We start from the raw sequence: 17,372 nt of genomic DNA, 5'->3' as shown, positions 1-17,372 counted from the left end.
TGTGTGTGTGTGTGTGTGTGTGTGTGTGTGTGTGTGTGTGTGTGTGTATATATATGCACATAAAGCAAAAACGGCATAGCCACAATTTTCAAGAGAAAGTATTTTGTACTGCACATGTACATACAGTACATTCAGTCAAAAACAGGCACTTAAAACAAACAGTTTATATTTGCCGATGCACACAAGCTTGGAAAAATCCTCGACAACAGATTCACATCCATGTACATCCTCCAGGCGTCTGCGTACAGCTGCTGCACACACGCAGAGCCTCACTAACATCAGTAGGCGAGTGCGGGAGCTTTTACATAAAAAACTCATGAACGAGAAACAAAAGTTGGCTGAGACCAAACGCTTGAGACAAAGACGAGCAAGAAGGAAAGTTCCTTCAGACATGCTTGGGTTTGCAGGAAGCAGATTTTCAGTTTATTCAGGTCTGCTGTGAAATTTTCCCACAAACGAAAAATAGATTTATTTTTAGTTGGGTTAAACCTGACTAAAACAAAATTTCATTCAATGATAGATTTTTAACTCTGTTTTGTTAAATTTTTGTTGACTGAGTTACCTTTGTAACGATGCAGAGGAAGATCTAAGAATAAATGGTAATCTCATCAGCTACATGGCACAGTAGTTTTTTTTTATTTTTTACAAAAATTAAAAGTAGAGATTAAAAAATTAGGTTTGTAAATGACCTTTGCGTCTCTTTTTTTTTTAACTGTAGTTCTTCTTTTGTGGTGCCAGGGGGCAGTGTGGAGGTGCAGAAAACTTTTTTTTTAAATAAAGTTTTCACCTACAGGAAACTTTTCCACCTGTGAGCTGTTTGTTTGGAAATTGAATGACTTTGCAGCAACAAATCCAACTTGTCCCTTTTAGGTCAGAGGAAGACTCTGAAGGTAACAGGGACATCTGTAGTGAGATTCTTCGGATGAAAGCTCTGGAGAGGCTAACTTCTACGGTACGTGCATGTAAATCTGAGATGGTACCAAAAGGTAGACAAGCAGCTGGATTTACTTCCCCCCGTTTTCTTTACAGGTCCAGAGTGAGTTGGCAGCTGCTCTTGCCCGAAAAACTCGCAAAGCTTGTAAGTACAAGCTGCAGTGTGTGTGTGTATTTTTTTAAAAAGCTGTATTGATTTTGTTTTTGTCATATTGACATTATCAGAAGATTTATCAACAAAATCAACGTTGTGCAATAAATGTGAAGTCTGTTTTGTGTCATCACTTGGTTGCAGTGTCAGAGCAGGACTCTGAGACAACAGAGACGAGCCACCAAGAGTCTGGCACGCCCAGTGAGGAGAGCAGCCCGGTAATACACACACCAACACACACAGATGGCTACTGAGGCAGCTTGTATTTATCTTTAGACGGTCCAGAACTAGTAAGACTAATCCAAGTCAGAAAACAATACTTTAAACTGAAATACACACACCAACACACACAGATGGATACTGAGGCAGCTTGTATTTATCCTTAGACGGTCCAGAACTAGTAAGACTAATCCAAGTCAGAAAACAATACTTTAAACTGAGGATTTGAAATAAAATACTTTTCCGCAGACAACCCTATTTTTTTAAATCATTGTAGCATATTCCATCTGCAAATGTAGCTCATTTTTCTCTCCTTGCTCTTTTGTGAGTAGGTCGTAACAAGGATCTGTGAAGCGTTGCTTTTGTACAAGTACAGAATGTGTATTAGACTAAATATGGTCAACTCTATCTAAATAACAGAAACAGATCAGCTCCAACATATTGCAGGAAAGTTGCACCATCTTTAAGAACAAACAAATGGCCGCTGCTGACTCTGGCTTTCTTTTAAAGGTCTCTTAAAAATAAGTTTTCTGGGGTTGTAGGAACACACGTGGCTTAACTTAGAAAACCGGGTCAGAGCAGAGAGCAAACAGAAACCCGTCTGCTCTCTCTCATGCCATGTCTGTACAGTTAAAACCTCTTTCTGTCCATTAATTATTCATTCTCTCATCACATCGGGGGAATTAGGAGCGGAAGAGAGAGGACAGCTTGTGCAAAAGTTTTAAACTACCTCTAATTTCTTTATACTTTCCTTTCAAGAAGCTGGACTATCTTGAGAGCTTTAAAGTGATCAATAATTTGACTGTTTTTTTTTTTAAACCTCTTTCTGTCCAGACACTGACAGTGACAGGGATCAGATGTGAGTTTTAAAAAAAAAAGCGAAAAATGGACAACTGGAGGTCAAAAATGATAAACGGACTACTTGTATAGCACCTTTCTATCCAACCAGTATACTGAGTGTTTTACCACACGATCTGTGTATTATCCATTCACTCTACTACATCTCCACAAAGCTAATCTGAGTAAATAATTTTATAGTGTAATCCGTGTTTTAGATCACATTCATACACTGATGGGACCCACAGCGAAGGCAGTGAGGGGTTCGGTGTCTTGCTCAGAGGCACTTCAACAAGTGACTGCATGTTGGTGGGATTAAACCCACAACAGATGAGCCATGTTTTTAAGAATTAGGAGAAAATCAGCAAACACACGACCTGACACAGAAACCTGAGAGATGCCTCATACTCCAATTATTCATTTACTGTATAACAAGATTTGACTTGAAAGCTATTTAGGAATCTAAAGAGCTTCTGAGTAATAAATGCTATTTCATGTCTGACAAACTGTTATATTTGGTATTTTTCATAGATCAAAGATATGAGAACAAATTGTGTTATTGTGACAATAAATGGCTTAGAGATTGAAATTAAACTGTTTTTTTCTTTTTGTTTTGCTAAATTAACACAACACTGTTAATTCCTTGAGTTTAGGTGAGTTTTTTTTTTTAATGGCTGGATGATTTAAGAGTCAAAATTAAAATGTAAAACAAACAAGAAAAAAAAAACTCCTTCAAATAGTCAGGAACTAGAAAGAAAGTGCAGCCAAAGAAAAACTTAATCCCTCAGAAAACCTGAAGAACTACTGATCAAGACCACTTTCACATATTACAAGTTGGGCTTATTGAAACCAAAATCTAAAGAGATGAAGGCATACAGATGATAAAATACAGAGTATTTGAGAATTTTATTAATAAACAGAATAATAAAATACAGAAACGCAGTTTTCATTAGGAAGGAAGGAAGACACTCATAAAAAATGGACCAGAAATGACCGAAGAAAACGTGAACGCTTATAAACAAACTCAACCCTTCTTATATCTGTCACTGACTACAAGATGAACATTTTCAAAAATATATATAAGAACTAAAATGTATATTTTACCATATGTTATAAGTCAACTACCAATGAGCAGAATCATTTCCTTGTATTTACAAGTAAACAAGAGATGCACCAGCGACAAATGCAGTGCACATCACAACCTGCTTCACTGATCACCGATCATCAGATTGATCCGAAGCCCCTCTGGGGTGGGGTGGGGGGGCTGATAACCACTGCTGACTGTAGATGTAGCGCGAGTATTAACCAAGTCGATCTTTTACATCGATAAATAACTAGGACAACAAAGCATGTGCAGCTACAAAGTGTCAAGGACGACACATTGAAGCTTTTTAAAAGCAGCTCAAAAGTACTGAATTTTGATTTACAGTAGTCCCTCGTTTATTGCGGGGGTTTTGGGACCATGTCTCCTCCACCCCCCCACCCCACCCTGCAATAAGTGAATCATCTCATGTGGTACATGAAATGGAACAAAATTATGTACACAAGTAGTAGTAGTAGTAGTAAGTAGTAGTTTATTTTAGTATTTGTATACAGGTATATATTACAGCGTTTTAAATCCTTCCCACACTCTTGCAATGTTCCAAACAATTTTCTAAACGCACTAAAAGAGCACAGCATGTCATGATCTCAGCTCTCTGCATCCTGCTGCACTCTGCCAGTGCTCTTGGCCACGCCCACTTCTCCGCTGCAGGAGAGAGCTTCTGCAGCTGTGGACTGCACACAGGTGCATCAGGTGCCAAATAATTTAAAATAGTTTATTTTAAATAACATTTCCATGCTGATCGTGTGGCTCATCCATCAATCAGCCAATTGTGTGTCATGTCCAATCTTCCTTTGAAAAATGGAGATAGTGCAAATCCGCAAGAAATGAACCATGAAGTAGTGAGAGACTACTATACTTTGTTTACGTTGGTCCAATGAAGCTTTTCTGGGATCAAAGGAAAATGAAGGACACGGTCTCAGACAATAAGAATTAAACACAATACAAGTAAACGCAGCCTGCAGACAGGTTTATCTTGGTGTGTTCTACGTCTTAGACAGGAAGCTGAAAACAGGTTACAGGAAACGCCAAGGGACACGGGGCTGTGGCTGTGATATAATTTGTGTGTGTACGTGGCCACTCCACAAGATAAGAGTTGTCATCGGGGGGTGTTTCTCCAGTAAACAAAATGAATAATGTTCTTCATCCGTGTGTTACACTCTGCTGAAGCGAATACCGTGGGATAGCAGAGCTCACAGGAAGGGTTGCCCGACTCTCAGCCAAACGAAACAACCTTCTCTCTCCCTTCCAAGGAAAATAAACATCCCGAGCTGCTCGCCACCGGTGATAACATCACACAAGCTGCACCCAAGGGAACACACCTTATCAGGAAAAAGCACTAGTTTCTCCACTATTCGTCAGATCTTTTGAATAAATGTATTTCCATCTCAGAAGTCTTTCTCTTTCTTATTTGAAGACATCGTTTTATATTCCTGTTCTTCAACTTTTTACGCACCTCAGTGGGACTTCCAGGACAGTGACACATTTCCAAGTCCTGACCACAGAAGGAGGAAACACACACACTTCACACAGACACCCTCTCCTCCCACTTACTACTAATCACACACACTCACTCTTTCTCTGCCAGATCCTCTGACACAGAGCGAGCAGACTGACACAAAGAGAGAAGTGCAACAGATAAAAGGAATTACAGACTCTTAAAAGATGGAAAGAATCGGAGACAAGAAACGATAACAGAGAATCAAGGGAGGCATGGGATTACCGTTTATTCTCATTTTTCTCACATGGACATAAAGAGGCAATTCCAAACTTTTCATTGCATCACATCTGGATTATGCCTGAACTGTTTCCCAGACCTCCTTTGGACGAACTGAACAAACTGCAATGACCTCTGCACTCCAACAAACTTTTTGAGTGTTTCGAGCATGTCCTGGGACTGCGGTTTGAGGTACGTTTTTGTGCCCCCTGTGTTTCAGCTGGGCGGGGTGTGTGCGTTGAGAGACGGCGGCGGCAGCAGCGGGGGAGGTATGGGGACCGTATGCGGCCGTGAGGAGCTCACCAGCCGGCTAGGGCTGGAGGCCGTCCAACGGCTGGCCAAAGACGGCTGTCGGCTGCTGCAAAACCACAACTACCGTCTACCTGACAGGAACCAAGCGGTGAGTGCAACGTGACTTTAATGTCATGCAACATCTGCGGTGTATTTTCAGGCCTGATGATGTTCTGTGCACCGTATAATCTGCAGAAAGTGTTGCGGCTGTATGGTTAGCGTGAGTGGCGAGTAATGCACGTCATGTGGTAAATGCTGTCATTACTGTCGTCACTTTTAAGCGCGTGGTTAGTCATGGATTTATGGGAGTAACTTGTCATCAGCATCATCATAAATGGTGGTTTTCTTGATCTGTAAAATAAACACGTGTCCAGCTGTCCTACACCTGTGATGCACGAGGACACGTTTGCGAGCTAAAACACACACACCAGATAGACACTGTTAGTGCAGGTGCACAGAGCTCGGCTTCATTTGGATCACTTGAAACAACCACCTCTCTGGTGCAGCTCGCCTAATGTGGGAGTTCGTAACGGCTCACTGCGATGCGATCTCATGCTCGTTTTTACAAGCCGTCAAGAACCTTGTGTATTTTTTTGTGTGTGCGTTCATTTGTGTGTGTCCCTTTGCTGGCTAGAGCTTATAATCATTTGTAAGAGCTCCTGTGCGTATGTTCATACACTGCCGGCATTGTGGCAGGCTGAGTCAGAGTGTGCTCCTAATAAGTGGGGTGTTAGTAAAGCGTTGTACTTTATAATCTCACTCTATGGTACACCCAATGGCAGAAAGCGATGCAAAATCAGGCTGATATATGCCTACATAACAACTGTGACAGCCACAGCTTTATCAGCGCAGCAAGTTTGTCTGAAGATCAGCTGTGGGGATTTTTCATGCACAATATTTCACTTTTGTTTCTCGGTTATAGAACAGCAAAACGAGGTCAAACAAAGACGGGCAGTGCTGCGTATCATAGCAATTACTGGAAATCTTGATGCCATAGCTTCTCTGACTTAAACTAATTAAAGTTTAATGGAAGCATAGCTTTCGTTGGTACAACTTTATAGTGCATTTTAGAGTGTATAGTGATTACTGAGTGAGTAAGAAGATTGTTTTGGGGCAGCTCATTAAATAAACGAGTACTAGATTAGCCTGGAGTGTCATAAAGCTTGCAAATAAATGCTGTAATTAAATGTACACAGTACATATACAATATGTGGAAATGTGTTTAGCAAGTTTTTGCAGCATAGTAAGCTTCAGACGTTAAAATTATCAAGTGGATGATTGCTACTTAAAGAAATGTTTTCAAGTTATTTAGTAAATGTGACAAAGTATTAAAGAGTTAAGCAAACTAATAACAAACACCAGTTAAATGCATTTATTTTAATCATTGTAGCTTATTTGTGTTTACCTGATCAATATTGTCCCAGTTTTCTTCCACTTAGGTGTTCATCAACCAATTAAAAAATAACTATTTTGCAACAGTGACATATTAAATTTAATGTGAATTAACAGACTATTTGAAAGCATTTTTATTTATGTTCACACAAAGCGTAGTCGGGGCTTCACATCAGGTCGTGAGAGGTCGTGCAGCGTTTCAGTTTATTGCTGCAGGAATAAAAACGCATTAGACCAAGGAGTAGGTGTGTCATCTCAACAATATCCTTTCAAAATAAAATCCATCCTTAAGGACATGTTCCTTATACAAGTAACTCATTCTAAAAGGAACCATAAGGTATTATTTTAAAGTTTAAGAAAGTTTGCTGGCTTGCAAACATCTTTAATATTTAAACCCTTTTATGAATAAATATGTTCAAAATAAGACTGCAACTGCAGAATTAGGGAAAAAAAAAATCCAAACCGAGCGTCCTGATTTATGTGCAACAGACCATTCTTTTGACTTGGTTGTCATGGAGATTTTTTAGGTATCCTTTTTTCATGACGAATAAGCTCAGACTGATTTGAGCTGTTTCCATAGTGATACAACTCATGTCAGCAGAGTGTCGAGTGGCTCTCTGCCTTTGGACTTGAGGTCTTTATCCTTTTTTTATTCCACCATCAGAGTTCGTCCTAAAAAAAAGAATCACACGGTCACAGCAGTCATCCACACAGGTACGCTTTGTGCCGTGCCCATGTTACTTTCCACTTCTCATGGGAATCACAGTACAGTGAGCGTTCTATTTATCTGCACTGCCGACCCTAAAAGAACTGTCTTCTTATCCATAGTTTCCTGAAATGAAGCCGAGCACCATCACAGCACAGATATGACTCTGTCCTGTGGGCTCAAACACACAAACTGGAAAAGACCGGAAAGACAAACAAGACTGCTTCCTTTAGGCTTTCCGTGAGGCCACCTTTCTTCGGAAACATTTTATGTTATATTGCATGTGTGTGAAAGGAAAGAACTGTGTGAATGAGAGCAGAAGACCATCCATAATGTCGAACACATCCTGGGTTTGACTTTTTTTATACACACATCAATTTGTTCTTGCAGTTCGACGTTAGTTTCGGTTATAGTTCTCTGTCGTTTTGTCGTCATTAATTGATTATCACTTGCCATTGAAAGGCAAAGGTAGACAGTAATGTGGTTGCCAATCCAATTCAAGATGGCAGCTACAGTTAGTCAACGTTAGTCAACACAAAAATGGTTCTAACTCAAACAGTTTTCCAGATACTGAGCTCAAATTTCATGAGCTAGACACGGAGAAGTCACAGCTTACAATCTTGCATGAGATTGAGCAGAAGTTTCTCTTAAGGTTTGACAAAAACTGCTGCAAATCCGTCATTTTGTTAACATAAAATGTTCTCATCCAAATCTAAGGCATGAAAGGTGGCGGGCGATATGCATTCCTTTAAGGAATGCTAGACCGTTGAACTTTTTGTATGTTCTTTGTATTTTTAGTTTGCTCTGATAAAATGTTTGCATGTAGTTAAAGTGTACTGTTGTTTCATGTGTCCTTGTATGACATGGATGGTAAAGAAGAGGGAGTGTTGGCGCTGAGGTTAAAGAAGGTGGGCCTGTGATCGGAAGATCGCCGGTTCAAGCCCCGGTACTGACAACATCAAAAATGTGGGTGGGGTAGGTGAAGCACCCACACCTGCCCCCACTCCGCATTCGCCCCACTCTGGGCCCATGAGCAAGGCCGTTAACCCCCATCTGCTCCCTAAACAGGTTTCTTGTGGCTCAATGAGACACCCTGTATAAATAAAGGCTAAATGAATAAAAAAGACAATCCTGATGAGATGGAGTAAAGTAGTCCCTCATCTATCGCGGGGGTTATGTTCCTGACACCTCCCCCTGCTCTCTGCATCCACTGAGCGCTGAAGTCTCACTATGAATAAGGACCAAACATTTTTGGATCGGATCAAAACTTTCCCTCCATTTCAGCAGAAAACAATAGCTGAAAGCACTGTTGGGACTTCTAGGTGGCTCCTGGGAAATGTCCTTTTGAGAGGCGATACAGTGTAGGCTTATTGAGAGAAAACTACAACATGGAGGCAACTGTCTGAAGGGTTTTGTTTTGTTAACTTTTTACTGTACAGTACTGTCCCAATCATGTCGGTAATATTAAAGTTGACAATCGTGTGTCCTGTACAATCTTTTTTTTTTTTTTTTTTTCTCGTGTACAAATCTGTCTGCAAATGTTGAAGTTATGACACCACGGATTACAAAACGACTTGTCAGTTAATTTACAGTCGTTTTACCTGTATCCTAACGAGATCTGGAATTTCTAACCCAGACCTGTGCCCGGCCTGGTCTGACCCAGAATTCAGGCCAGGCCACACCTGCCTCCGCCCTCATTTGCCCCAATCTGGACCCTTGAGCAAGGCTCTTAACCCCCCCACCTGCTCCCCCGGGCTCCCTAGATAGCAGCTCTCTGCTCCACACAGAGGGCTGTGGTAGCTCAGTGTTCTGTAGTTGTGTCAGGAAGGACATCCGGTGTAAAAATATTTGCCATGTCTTCGTGCAACATAGTTCGCTGTGGCGACGCCTGAAGAAGGGAACAGCTGAAAGAAGAAAAAAAAATCCTTTCAGCTTATTTCTGCTAATTTCAGCTTTTTCTGCAATTTCAGCTACTATTTAGCTTTTTTTTATGCTAATTTTAGCTTTTTCAGTTAATTCCACATTTTTTGCACTCATTTAAACTTTTTTCAGTTTATTCAGCAAAAATGTGCTCTCCACTTTCTTCTGGCAATTTTAGCTTCTTTCTTCTTTTTTTTTAGCTACTTTTAAGCTGTTTTTTGCTAATCACTGCGTCTTTTTCAGCATAATTGGTCAAATGTGTTCTTTCTGCTTTCTTCTGCAAATTTAAGCGTGTTCTAACTTTTCAGCTACTTTTTAGCATTTTTTAGCTAATTTAATCTGTTTTCAGATAAATTCAAGTTTTTCATTGTAGTTTCTGCTACTTTCAGCCTAATTAACTTCTTTCTGCTAATTTCAGCTTCTTATGCTCCTTTCAGCTTTTTCAGCTAGTGTCAGCTTTTTCTGCTAATTCAGCTACTATTTAGCAGTTTTTATGCAAATAGCATTTTTCAGCTAATTCCACATTTTTTAGCTCATATTTTTTTGCTAATTTTAGCTTTATTAGCTGATTTTCTATTTTTTTGTGCTTATTTCTGCTTATTGTAACCAAATTCAGCAAAATTCTTTCTGCTTTCTTCTGCTAATTTATGCTTGTTCTTTCATTTCAGCTACATTTGAGCTTTTTTTTGTTTTTAGCTAATGTTAACTGTTTTTCAGCACGTTCTTCTGCAATAAGCATTCACACTGCGTTTTTGCAGGAAATGCAATATGTCTATTTTATTTTGTTGGTGTTGAAAAAGTTTTCTGAAAGTTTCTATAAGTGTAACTTTCTGATTTTTATAGGTCAGGCCCGCTCTCCTCCATGCGTTCTCAAAATACATCATTTTTTTATTGCATAACTTCGTGTGCCTTCGTGTTCCTTATGTTCCTTATGTTCCTTCGTGTTCCCTACATTCAAGCGCACATTTTGCATATTTTTCCTTTTTATAAAACTCGGGTCCTCTCCCAATTGAAGTTGATCTTTTTGTAGAAGTTCATAAATATCTACTTATTTAAAGATTATTTTTGTAAATATATCTGTGCTTGAATGGAAACTGTGTTCCTTTTGAGACACGTTCTGGTATACTGTTCTTGAATTTGTATTGTGTATTTAACACTTCCTTCTTCCATTCTTGGCTCTGAGTTGTTTATCTTGGCGTATATGCAAAGGTACAACACATTCTTTTTCTCTTTTGTTTACTCGGTACTTATTCCTGGTTATATAAGTTTATTTTTCCTCCAGCGTATTTCTGGATTGCTTATGCCTTATTATATATCTGATAGTGTCAGGCGGCAGGAAAGTTTGATGCTGATAGAGGAAGGAGACTTACGATAAAGTTGGGTGGTATTTGAACTGTAGTTGATAAGTGCACACCCCCCTCAGCCCACTTAGTAAATGTCTAATCTTGACATCAGATCTAGACTGCAGGGTGTGGTGTTGGTGCCTGTCCAGATGTAATTAATTGAACGGCGAGTCACATCTCTTTAAATTAGCTGTCAAATCCACACAGCACTTATCTCACTTTAACAACCTGGAGTTGATAATCACAGTTTAATTTGTCAGAGAGACTAAAAAAAATATTAGGTTTGTGCAGTAAAGACAGTCTGGCCTGCTGGACCTCAGCGTTGCTCATGCATCAGTTGAGCATAGATTTTTTTATTTTTTCTGTTCAGTTGTAGTGAAGTTGAATCAAGTGTTTTGGTTATTGTTGAGTTTTTAACAAGTTTGAAGACTTACTGTAAGTAAAGTGTACAACACAGAACAGCTTTCATGAACATACAATTTATTCTAATGAGGCCGTTGACCCCCATAAACACGAACCAAGGAGAAAAATAAGACATTAGAGTTATGTTAAATATACATTAGGGATGAAACTCATTTTGTTTGACCGATTTCTGAGCATTTTCTGAAGTCGAATCAATTTACTAAAAATGCATCCTGTTTTTTTAAAGGTCAAACGTATTCCTGCTGCAGCCACAACAGTCAGTCCTGCAGAACTATTTCACTGGTTCAGTTCAGGCCTAATAACCTTGCTCCAGTTTAGGCTGTTTATCCTACTGTGCCTTTTATGTCACAAAATGAAATTTAATTAAGCTATCATTTAGAGTTTTAAGTCCACTCTATTTCAAAAAGATGGAGCAGGCTGGATCAGGGTTCCCATCTACAGTAATGTAGTTATTGCTCCGGCCTGTTGTGATGAAGGAGCTTAGTCAAAAAGCAAAGCTGTTGATTTCTTTTAGTCCATCTTCAGTCTAACTCAAACATATTAAAATGTGGATTTTGACCAAATGAACAAGACCCCAAATTTCAGCAGCTTCCTCTGTGAGGTGGCCAGGCTCAGCCTTAGTGATAAAGTGAGGAGCTTTGTTATCATGAAGAAGAACCACTGGTTCTCCTCATCAGAAGGAGCAGATGATGTGGTTCAGCCAGCTGATCAGGATGCCTCCTGGGTGTCTTGTCTGGATGTTTTCTGGACAAGTCCCACTGAGAGGGGAGACCCTGGAGCACTCCTCCACCGTGCTGGAGGAGTTAAATCCTCTCTGGCCTGGGAACTCCTTGGACAACCCCAGGAGGAGCTGAGTTTTCCTCTTGGGCCTGTACCACTGCGACAAATAAAGCAGATAGACAGATGAATAACCGTAAGGTTTAGATCTGTCTGTTTTGAATTGTATATAATTAACAATTTTCTTACTAATTTTTGTGTTAAAGTGTTTCTAAATTTCAGCAACAACATTTAAAGTCTGTGGCTTCAACCCAAACCCTAAATTCTGTCAAGCACTGGACCCATCCACACATCAAGAAATGGGTGGCTTTGTTAAACCTTTCGACACATATTAGTTCCAAATATGTTATCAATTTCCTTCATATCTCAGCAAATTCCTAGTTTGTGAACCTCGTTCATTGACATGGCGATTATAAACTGATTCTGATTCTGATCTCATAATTACGACCTTTAATTACATATTTATGACATTAAACTATTTGATCATTTGGCATCGTATATTTAGGCACTTTCTAAAAGGAAATATAAATATTTATATGTGACATCTGTTGTACACAGCATGATTGAATGAGTAAATCACTTTCAAAATAATAAAAAAAAACCATCAGATTGTGTCAGGACCACATCTGGTTGGAGGATCACGTGGCTGCTGAACATCTGCATAATAATCCATAACGGGTCGGTGCAGCTTGTTTGCAAACACAAAGAGCTCTGGGAGCCAGTTGTTTCGTCTGACCTGAGTTATCTCCCACCTGCTGTCTCTGAGGATCAGACCGTCTTCTATCTGACAGTTACACAGAACGTGTGTGTATTTGTGTTTGTGTGCTGCTTTGTGAGTGTTTGTACCTTTTGTTGATTGTTCTTGACATATCCTGATTCCCACTATTCTGATTGCACATTCCAGGTCCTCTGTTGTAAACTTCTGTGTTCAGCTGAATTGCTTTTTCTTCCCAAGTCTCACCACTTTGATCAAATACAGTGAAGTCAACGTGTGATTAATTCAGCCGGCAGCCGCGTTCGAGCTCGGCGTATCCGTTTTGATTGCTGCTCAGTCGCTCTGGCTGCGACACAGACTGCAGCGAGCATCTGGAGGAGAGACGTCCTCCTTCATCTCTGCTCCCACTCCTCCGCCTTTGATCCATCTCCCTTTTTCTTGTCTCTTTTTTGCTCTGTTCTCCTCCGGCTGGTTCTTATTGTGAACCTTTGTTCATAGCGAACCCTATTCCATTTACACTGGACTATCACAGTAGTGTGTGTGTGTGTGTGTGTGTCAGAGTTGTGCTTTGTGTTGCTGCTCATTTTTAGGCGAGATCATTTCAGGTGTCAGCCCACATTCCTAGTTGTGCTCTTTGTAATTTAATATGCCTCATAGTTCCTTAAAAGACTGGAAATGTGATCCTACCTTGTGATTGAGCAGGGAGCAGCTGTATTTACATGGATTTAGTGTATGCGTATGTGATTATTAAACTTTTATGATCAACTAAACAAGATGAATTTACATAGTTTTGAAATAATTTAAAGATACAACATATTTAAAATTTATTAATCAACATAACGGTACTTCTTCCAGCTATCTAAATGTTAACAACGGTGTACCACAAGGTTCAATCTTAGGACCCACCCTCTTCACAATCTACATAAGTAATGCAGGTCAGATCATCCCTGATGCATCCTTACATTTCTATGCTGACGACACAGTTGTTTATTGTCGAGGTAAATCAGTTGCTAAGGTCTTCCAGCTTTTACAGACTATTTTCAACATCATCCAGTCAGATTTGTTCCGTCTCAAACTGGTGTTAAATGCTGATAAAACCAAAGGAGTGTTGTTTTCAAACAAGAAGTCGGTCCCAGCAGTCCTTCCTTCTACTGTATCTTCGAAAGGTGCTCCTATTGAGTTTGTCGATTCCTACAAACACTTGGGTATCTTGGTCAGTGCACAGCTCTCTTTTAAGCCTTGTGTCTAAAATTTGGTAAATAAACTGAAAGTAAAATTGGGTTTCTTCTTCAGAAATAGATCCTGTTTAACTCTGAATGGTAGAAAACGCCTTGTAACTGTGACTTTCCTTCCCTCCATTGACTGCGGTGACATTATTTACATGAACGCCCCTACAAGTACCCTGCAGATGTTGGACGCTGTCTATCACGGTGCGCTAAGATTCATAACTGGCTGTAACTACTGTACCCACCACTGCACCCTGTATTCACTGGTTAGCTGGTCATCATTAACTTCACAAAGTCTCTCTCACTGGTACATTTTCATCTTTAAATCACTTCTTGGTCTGTTGCCTTCATACATCTCCTCCTACATGTCTCTGCATGAGTGCAGCTACAGCGTGCGCTCTCAGGACATCATTACCTGCAGTGTTCCCTCAGTGCAGGGCCTTCTCCTACTCTGCTCCTGTATCCTGGAATATTTTGCAAAAAAAATCTGAAGCTCTCAACCTTGACCTCCCTAAGTGACTTTAAACATCTGTTAAGTTCAAACCAATGCAGACATGTTCCTGTTTTTAGTATTTTACATCTCTTTATAATGAAGCTGTTTTTTTGTTTTGTATTTTATATAATTTTTTCCATTTACTTTTCATTTTATATGTTTATTTTTTATGATTATGTATTGTTGTCTGTGCCTCATCTGTGTTCTTTGTTTAAAACAGGTCTCTTGTAAATGAGTCCTGGTGGCTCAGTGAGACTAACCTGTAGAAATAAAGGTTGAATGAATGAAAAAAATATTTAGTGCTCTCTGGTGGACAAAGAATGCAGTGACGACATGATTTATAATGTTTTTTGTGCTCTGATGCAGATTTATGCCTGCAATAAATTAGACGTTTAGAAATTATAAAAGGATACCTAAAAAGCAACTAAAGTCTGGATTCATATCATTAAAAAGGGATTTTGTGTTTAAGGCTGTTTCATGCTTGTTCTGGCTGAAATGAAACATTCAGTGCCATTTTAATGGGCTTCCAGCAGTTTTGTCCTTGCTTCACTTTGTGACATGTCCTTTTTGTTATTTCAGGAGGCGGTGGGGAGGGTTTGTCTGAAGGAGAGGGGACGAGACGTATTGGTGTTGCAGAGGGTAGTGTCATCAGTGACGTCTCCGTCAGACCGGCCCTCGCCTACATCGTCAGGGGGCGGGTCCAGAGAGGACGACTGCAATAAGAGGTCAGCTCACTTCCCTACATAATGAGAACCCTCCTTGCTGACAGTTGTGAGCAACAAAAGCATAATGATAGTTCTCATCCTCCTTTACTTTTTTTTATTCTTTGGGATTTGAAGTTGCAACTACACACTCCTGCATGCACATGTAAACCATTTGTGTTGACGATGACACTTTGACTGAGATAACTTTAGCTTCTGGCAGGGGAGCAGGAAGGAAAGAATGACTTGTTGTTTTTAGTGGAAAAAGTTGGCACTTTTTAACACATCATTCAGAGTGTTTAGGGTCATAAACTGTATGTGTTGGACGTTGATTTCTTTGTGTAATGTTTGCCAAGGCCCGGGGCACAAATGAGGGCGTGTCGGTAACAGGCAGGTTCAATGCCTCTGTTATGTGTATACAATTCAAAGCAATCCTCGGCAGCGTTCAGTTCCCTCGCAGGGCTACTGTAGAAGCTGTCAGAGAGAAGGTTTTAATCTTACGGGCTTGTAGCTGACAGCAGCAGACAACGGGACATTGTACCCCATGGAGGATCACTCTTCCTGGGAGGGCAAAACTTATTGGAGGGCGGTTTGTTGACATACAGTAAGACATGAGGATGACCTCAGAGCTAGCTACTCTTGCAGAGGCAGAGGAGGATATAGATGATGAGGATGAGAGCGAGGAAGACCGTGCGGATTCAGACACCTGCACGTTTGACGTTCCCAATTTTCCTTACATTGATGATGATGATGATTATGTGGAGGAAGAGAGAGAGAAATCATGGCGAGACGGACGTGGGTGCAGTTGGCACTCGCGCTCTGGTGCAGAAGACTATTGCAATTCTTCATCTTTCAGGTACGTGGTGGTGTCGGGAACGCCGCTCAAGATCTTGGAGCATCTCCTCAGTGACCTGCGACTGGATGAGCAAAGAGGGGCGCCGGAGAACAGGGAGAGCGGTGAGTCTGAAAACGTCTAAGAACACGCGTGTGCGTTAACGTTGGTGCGTGCAGAGACTCGTTGGTGCGACTGTAGAGTGCACACAGTGTGGCTGCGTTAAAAAAAAAGACAAACACGGATGCAAAGAGTTAAAATTGAACAAAGGGTTTGTCAGAAATGAGTGACTTGTTTTTCAGGTGAGCCCGAGTGTCATTTAGAAGAAGACTTCCTGACAAATAATAAACTGCTCTGATCACATACCTCAGCTCTGACACTGAACAAAGCCATGAATACCACGCTCCTTCTAAGAATGAGCTTTTCAGTGTCGCACAAGGTGGAACACAGGACAGTTTTTAGTGTTACTTCACCCTAAAGTTGATTCTTACCCATGAGGTATGTACTTTTCTCGGCGTGTGAGAGCGTGTGTTGGCCCTCGCACTCCATCCAGGCGCATTCTTTCAGCCGGATCGTTGCCACATGGGGAACGTTTAGGAGGTTAAATGCTCTAATGAGATTGTGAGAGGATCGCCTCGGGGTGCTTTAAGCATTTCTTCTACTGAACACGTCTAGTTTTCACAATCCTATAACAGAGGGGCTCTGTGGACGTGTTCTGAAGAGTTAACATCTTACCTGTTGGAGATGGCTCCATGAATTACCTCAATTTGAAACAAAAAAATATTTTTTAACCTAATTTATTTTTATGATTGTTTATAATCTCTTTATTGAGGTTAATAAATATTGATGACTAATTGTGCCGTACATGGCATTATAAATTACATTATAATATTTAAAGTAATTTCATCATTGTATGCCTTTTTTGTATTTGATATTTTTGTTCTAATTTAATGTATTTTCTATGTAGTTTTTAAACAAGTGTTGGTCACTTGAATGAATTGAAGGTATTTTAAAAAGGCAACTCTGGATCTAACTTCTAATAAGATTTTCTGAAAAAGGGCATTCAAAATGTCACTTTAACACTCAATAATTTTACATATTTACTTTTTTTTTTTTAATCTGGCAACCATTCTAGTGGGTTTTCAAGATGCATGTTTTTTGTTTTTCCAGTAGTGTAAAAGTTTGTTAAACAATGTTTATTTGAATTTTTGGAGTAATTCTAAAATGACAGGAATGCATTTTAGTCTTGGCCCCACTTTGACTAGTATTAGCTCATTAATCCTGTCAGAACTACTGTTTCACCTGTTCAAAAAACTATCTACAACGGGTAAGATATTATTTGTTCATGAGGTTTAGGCCTGTCACGATAAACAATAAATCAGTTAATCTCATGATAAATTAAAGTGAGGTCGATAATTTTCATTTATCAACTTTATCGTTTCTTTGTATCTCTTTCTTTCTACTGAAGACACTGGATGACAAAAAGCTCAACTCTGGTGCTCTTCAATGACCCCTTCCTTTCTCTTTTCTCTTAAAAATCTGTTTTAACCATCCAAAATCGCACTTTTGGATCATTAAAAGAAGCTAAGCTACA

At 39.9% G+C, this 17,372-nt stretch overlaps 1 protein-coding gene across 1 annotated transcript in view; it reads left to right on the top strand.

Annotated features, from left to right (window-relative positions):
• Positions 1–17,372, top strand: part of rapgef5a (Rap guanine nucleotide exchange factor (GEF) 5a) — a 58,652-nt gene that overhangs the window by 27,495 nt on the left and 13,785 nt on the right. Inside the window, exons 6-11 of the mRNA XM_037693318.1 lie at positions 871–952; positions 1,030–1,078; positions 1,229–1,302; positions 5,180–5,359; positions 14,825–14,970; positions 15,803–15,903. Coding sequence (XP_037549246.1) covers positions 871–952; positions 1,030–1,078; positions 1,229–1,302; positions 5,180–5,359; positions 14,825–14,970; positions 15,803–15,903 — 632 coding nt within the window. The remainder of the gene's footprint in view (positions 1–870; positions 953–1,029; positions 1,079–1,228; positions 1,303–5,179; positions 5,360–14,824; positions 14,971–15,802; positions 15,904–17,372) is intronic.

This window comes from Nematolebias whitei, chromosome 19 (genome assembly GCF_014905685.2).
Source record: "Nematolebias whitei isolate Nwh7 chromosome 19, NemWhi1, whole genome shotgun sequence".
Classification (NCBI taxonomy): Eukaryota; Metazoa; Chordata; class Actinopteri; order Cyprinodontiformes; family Rivulidae; genus Nematolebias; species Nematolebias whitei.
The sequence above is the reverse complement of the archived record's forward strand: the minus strand, read 5'-3'. Positions and strand labels throughout refer to the sequence as shown.